Raw genomic sequence first — 6,207 nt, 5'->3', positions numbered from 1 at the left:
AATTTGCAAAGTCAACAAGCTAATTTTGTATGTGCATTTTGTAGAGGAAAGTCCTGTGTGTAAGTTAACAACGTTTCGATTTTCGGGCGTCTTCAAGCAATTTTTGGCAATTTTTCAGAATMGCCGTTGGTTTACGAGACTGTTTTTRCAGGCCGCAGTTTTGCATTWGTTYCCTCTGCAACTAGCASTGCKACAAAAAGTMAATTTTKGATGCACTTCGTAGAAAAAAAAGTCCCCTCTGTAAGTGGACAAAGTTTCGATTTTCGGTCATCATCGGGAAATTGTTCACCCTTTTTTCAAAATAATTTTTCAAACTTGCGTCTGGTTTTTCTGATGATTTTTGCAATCCGGAGTTTCACAATTATTTTCTCTGGAATTTGCAAAGTCAACAAGCTAATTTTGTATGTGCATTTTGTAGAGGAAAGTCCTGTGGGTAAGTTAACAACGTTTCGATTTTCGGGCGTCTTCAAGCAATTTTTGGCAATTTTTCAGAATCGCCGTTGGTTTACGAGACTGTTTTTGCAGGCAGCAGTTTTGCATTTGTTTCCTCTGCAACTAGCAGTGCGACAAAAAGTAAATTTTGGATGCACTTCGTAGAAAAAGTGCCCTCTGTAAGTGGACGTTTAGATTTTCGGTCATCATCAGGAAAAAAAATCTAGTTYYTCAATAAATCGCTAAGTGAAAACGTCCACTTGGGATTGTATTTATRAAGCAGAGTCCCTTCTGCATGTGAARAAAGTTTCGATTTTCAACCATCATCAAGTTATTTTCGACAATTTTAAAAATTGCTTTGTTTTGGAGTTTCAATTTTCAATTTTTTTTWTWAATTGYATCTGGTTTTTGGAKGCCGAAGTTTTACATTTATTTCCTGTTGTATCGAGCAAAGTCCCCGTTCTSTAAGTSGACAAAGTTTCGATTTTCATTGGGCATTTTGATTCACAATTGGGCAGTTTTYATCGGGATTCTTTGAAAYAYTATACTTCAAATACCAGATAATAAATAARAGTTTAAAGATGAAARAAGTTTTAAAATCAAATTTTCCCATACCTTTGAGAGAGACCCAACAACTAACATGAACAGTAGCTTGTTGAAATAACATCAATAATCGCTGAAATGGATGGCCAAAAGCGTAAATGTGTAGTAACAAGATTGAAATCAAACTGGTTAATTAGCCATACATCAGTGCTCGTAATATTATTGATACACTGTGCCTTTACGAGGCGAAATGATTAGCTGATCGAATCTGCGGGAGAGCGAAATTACTAATGTTTCCCCCTTGCTAAACGGCCCAAATAATTAGTAAGCGATTATTCGACAACTCCATTATATACAGCTTCAATGCATCAGGTCTGCTAATGCAATTTGTTGAACTGATTCCATTTTGCACCAGTGAAGGTGAAAAATGTTTTCGAGCCCAATCGCTATGTAATTAGCTAGAGAAATTGAAGATCCCGTTCATCATTAGGTGAACGCCTGAAGCTGCTTAGACGAATAACTTTATATCGATCTTCTTCCAGAATATCCAGGGGTGTTTGATGATGATCTGGATGCATGATGGGTTTTCATGTTCGCTATAGAAGACCTCCAATTGCATTTTCCCACAGACAGAATGTCTGAGTCTCTTATCTCCTGATGTTCCACATATTCCATCAAAAATTCTTGCTGACGCCTGCCTGCCAACCAACCAGGCGAGCTGATATTGGATTTTCCCGTCTCTTCTCTAGGCGATTTCTTCCCCGTTTGTTTTCATCTTCTCCTTGGTATTTCATCTGCTTGAAGAGAACCAGACTATGTGCCAAAAGGCGACCAGTATTTTCTCCTCTTTTTTTCACCAAAGGATGCTTTGCAACAGAAACAACGTCTCCTTAACGCGAGTTCTTATTAATTGTTGCTTCTTGTCCTGTTCGCATTTCCTTTATTTCTCCGTCCTCGCTCCAATCCAAATAAAGTGAATTATGCTAAATAAAATTCGATGGCGAATATGTCGATGCAATCAGCTAAAACATAGTGAAAAAACACAGAAAGCGACTTACCAGATCGATTCCTTTCTTGTTGGCAGCGACCTGGGCCCTCAGATCCGATATATTGTCATGCAGGTTCCGCCCTCCAGCCTGCTTAATTGCATCGGTGAATTCTGCCTCCATGAAACGGTCCTTTTCGACCAGCAAAAAGGATTTAAAAGCCGCGCCTTCCTGCTGTAAACTGGTAGAATGGGGCGGCATCGAGCCTGGCGTTATGCCGCCTATATCTGCGTGATGCCCACGACAAGCCACAAAAAAGATCGGATCTTTCAAGTCTCTAAAAAAAAAACATTTTTTTTCGCTTTGTTGCTTCCAGGAAAATAAAGGATTGTCAACTAAATCCATAAAATACCCACTGATAAAACACTGGAGTAATGACGGTGAAGTCGGGTAAGTGCGATCCTCCTGCCGCTGGATGATTCGAAAGAATCACATCCCCAGGAAGGAAATTCTTCCTGGTTTTCATCTGAAATTGCACGGCTTCTTGCATGGCTCCCAAATGTACCGGAATATGAGGGGCGTTCGATACTAATCCGCCGTCGGCACCAAATAAGGCACAGGAAAAGTCCAGCCGCTCCTTGATGTTCGTCGATATGGACGTTCTCTGCAGAATCCTGCAATCAGCTAAGATTAAGCGCAGTTCGCCTGGCGGCATGCAACTTACCTGCCCATTTGCTCCGCAATGCTCATAAACCGATGGCTGAAGATGCTTAGCTGGATGGAATCCAGCTCGGGGCCGATTTCCCTCAGTTTTCCCGACCCGATGGTGATTTTGATGTCGCCGTATTTTGATATCACTGCAGTGCATTCCGGTTCCACCAGGATGGTGCACAGTTGGTCCATTATAATAGAGGGACCTGTTTTTTAATTATAAAATTAATTAAGCAAATTATCTTGGAGTTCAATGTTTCGTTGAAAAATCGACTTCAAGCTCAGCTTGAGTAAGTTTAACCAACAGTTGTAATATTACAACTGTAATATTTTCTTATGATCGTCAAATAGTTGTGTTGTATATCACCTTTTAACTCCTGGCCTGTCTTCAGATCCTTCAACTGGTACACTTTGGTCTGAAAGTAACTTTTCCCAAAGAACACCTTTGCTGTTGTAATGGGGGTTGGAGCTTCTGCGGAGGCTCCTATTGGAGCGGCTTGATCCGCAACGCTTTTGCCAACCCCGCGCACCTTTGGATAAATTTCCATGTAAACCCGTGAAAGAAATCCAGTCAAACCACTCACTCTGATATCATCCACCACGATTTTCCTCTCTGCAATCACGAAGCCGAACTCCGACTTGTATCGTGCGATGAAGGACCTCAGAAAGTCGCCGTGTTTTGTAGGTGTTTCACCCTCCTGAGGGCGCGTGGGGGCGCACATCAGGGCGCAATCAGTCCCATCGTACCGCATGTGCAAATAGGGCTCCACAACTGAGAAAACGCTTTATCTGCACCGTGCCATTGCAACAGTTTTGGATCAGTTACCGATATCAGAGTCGCGGAATCCTTGCTCCTGCAACTGCTGCAGACATTGTCGTTTCAGAGCGTCCAGCCGAGCGTCAAAGTAGGCGAAATTTTCCTCAGCGTATGTCTTCGCACATGCTTCTTGGGCTTCGTGCACAACGTCTGCCAAGGCAATCCCGTAAGCCGATAATATCCCTTTAAGCAAAGATACTGTTTAAATTTCGTCAGGACAACACAAGTGATACAACTTGGTTAAACAAGACACAAAAACAATCAGAATATAACTAAGAACCTGCACCTGCATATCTATGAACAAACACAGTGGACATCCCTAAGGATCGAGCTATTGCACAGGCATGCTGCCCGCCTGCACCTCCAAAGCAGGCCAGTGCATGTCTGGAGGTGTCGTATCCTTTCCCTTGCGTGAGGGCCCGAATAGGCCTACACATCGCCTCATTGGCCACTCGTATAAACCCCATAGCGACGTCCTCCACAGACAACAAGCCCTTTAGGGAAAAATTATATAAATCACGTAAGATTAATCAACTGGACGTGCCAACCTTCTCCTCAGAGCTCTGTTGGTTTTGCAAAAAGCCGTTAATGTCCTCAGTTAATTCCTGGAAGGCCTTGAAGGCGATGCCTTTATCCAGAGGCTCGTTCTCATCGGGGCCAAATATTTTGGGGAAAAAGTCGGGTATCAGTCGCCCCAGAACGAGATTCGCATCAGTCACAGTCAATGGACCTCCTTTTTTGTAGCAGGCTGGCCCTGGATGGGCCCCGGCTGATTCTGGACCAACCACAAACATCCCAGACCTGCAAAAGGCTTTTGGTAATAAAAATCGTTCAATTGTTCATTTTAGACCACTAGCCTGAAAAACAACATGGAGCCTCCACCAGCTGCAACCGTGTTGATATCAAGCTGGGGCGCCTGAATGGTCACTCCAGCCGTGGTACTTTCATATACATGTTCAAAGGAGCCCGCAAATCTTGAGACATCCGTGGAAGTGCCCCCCATATCGAATCCTATCACCGGTAGTTCGGTCTCTTTTTGCCACGTTGTAACTGCGTAGCCGACAACGCCTGGAAGGGTTCATTCTGTAGGAGTAGAGTGGGAGATGGATGGAAATTAGGCAAACCTCCAGCAGGACCGGAAAGAATCGCTCTCGCTCCGTTAAAGTTTTGCATCGGAGTCAAACCTCCATCACTCTGCATGAACAGCACCCTGGTTCCTCTAAGACTGTTCTTGAACCCGCTGCAGAATCCTTCCACGTATCTTCGCACATGAGGTGTTAAGTAGGCGTCCGCACATGAGGTGAAGCCTCTGGGGACAATGCGCGTCATGGAGATAACATCGTGTGATAAAGATACATGAGTGAAACCTACAAATAACGGCATGATGTTCAGTTGGCAATTGGGTAAAATGCTAACCAATTCTTCTGGCAATGTCTCCTATTTGCTTCTCATGTTCAAAGTAGGCGTAGCTGTGAGCAAGAGCTACGGAAATACTGTCAATGCCCATTTGCTTAATTTCCATCAGGCGACTCTTCACAGCTTCTGAATCCAGCTCCCTAGTCACGTAGAACTTTTCCCCAGTTTGCCCTTCTACGATTCTCCACTTCCTTGCTACGTCCCCTAATTCGCACTGGCCCTCCAGTGTTGGGATCACTCTGCAATCCACTTCTGCGACTTCAGTGTAAAGGAGATCCGGACGACGAATATTCTAAAAATCCCAGGCAATATTTCCACTGTTTGCCCAAGGAACCGATGAAAAATGCTCACCAGCTCGAATATTTTGGGCCTGGCCTGATTTCCAATCAGCAAAATATCCTTAAACCCTTTGTTGGTGACGAAAGCCATTTTCTCCCCTTTGCGCTCCAGGAGCGCATTCGTAGCAACAGTGGTTCCCATTCTTATCCAGTCAATCATGGAGTTATCCACATTCCCATCGACATCCACTCCTTTGCCGGTTTCCTGTAGGTAAATCAAGAAAATGAAGCTCTAAATGGTTTAAGACCTTGTGCAACTTGCCTCTTCAAGGATCCGTCTGATTCCTTCAGTTGGGGCATCTTTGTAATGCTGCGGATCTTCAGACAGCAGCTTGAGAACGCGGATTTTTCCTCCGGGACATTGTGCAAAGACATCAGTGAACGTTCCACCACGGTCAATCGCAAACTTGAACTTGGTTGACATGCTTTCAATTGCTGTAAATTATCAAGTCGCTTACTGTTAGGAACTCAGACAGAAAACGGCCAGAAGAAAAGCTAAAAATCTGATACGATTTGCGAAAATATTCCTTGCAGTTTCATGCATGTTCTACAGCGAAGCGTCTGATCGAGCTTTGAGACGATTTTTCGTCTGGTATTATTTTGCAAATGAAAGAGAAAATTGTTTAAACTTCTTTGCGAAAAATCTTACCTATAATCGGGGGTCAGTATTAAGGAAATTGTCTAACAAATTGGACAAGCATCTAATGAACAATGACAAACAGAATAAGTGATGGTAAAGTTCTGTTTGCTTGGCTAATGAACGCAAAGCGAAAGCCACTGATTAGATAGCAGTTAAGAATGTACGTTTTAAATAATGTTAATAATCGTGCGAGAAGCGTAAATATTTGTTGCCGCAAACTGAACAACAAGTTGCCTCTTGAAAACTGCAGTGCAGAAACTGAGCGGAGTCAAAAAACTGTCCAAAGTTTCACAATTTATTTCAAAGCAATTCGATAATGAATTT

At 43.1% G+C, this 6,207-nt stretch overlaps 1 protein-coding gene across 1 annotated transcript in view; it reads right to left on the bottom strand.

Moving 5' to 3' along the window:
• The window catches only part of LOC109544140 (5-oxoprolinase), a gene marked incomplete in the record, with an annotated part of 25,449 nt that extends 19,341 nt beyond the window's left edge, over positions 1–6,108 (bottom strand). The window contains 14 exon segments of the mRNA XM_048662041.1: positions 2,034–2,298; positions 2,378–2,635; positions 2,686–2,878; positions 3,040–3,202; positions 3,257–3,444; positions 3,499–3,672; positions 3,776–3,983; positions 4,038–4,290; positions 4,347–4,557; positions 4,614–4,856; positions 4,906–5,197; positions 5,257–5,448; positions 5,506–5,678; positions 5,893–6,108. Of these exon segments, the coding sequence (XP_048517998.1) occupies positions 2,034–2,298; positions 2,378–2,635; positions 2,686–2,878; positions 3,040–3,202; positions 3,257–3,444; positions 3,499–3,672; positions 3,776–3,983; positions 4,038–4,290; positions 4,347–4,557; positions 4,614–4,856; positions 4,906–5,197; positions 5,257–5,448; positions 5,506–5,667 (2,802 nt within the window).
• Positions 6,109–6,207: the final 99 nt, after the last annotated feature.

Source organism: Dendroctonus ponderosae, unplaced genomic scaffold (genome assembly GCF_020466585.1).
Source record: "Dendroctonus ponderosae isolate FM_Combo_2020 unplaced genomic scaffold, Dpon_F_20191213v2 Dpon_F_20191213_10, whole genome shotgun sequence".
Lineage (NCBI taxonomy): Eukaryota > Metazoa > Arthropoda > Insecta > Coleoptera > Curculionidae > Dendroctonus > Dendroctonus ponderosae.
This window is presented reverse-complemented; position numbering and strand designations above follow the sequence as displayed.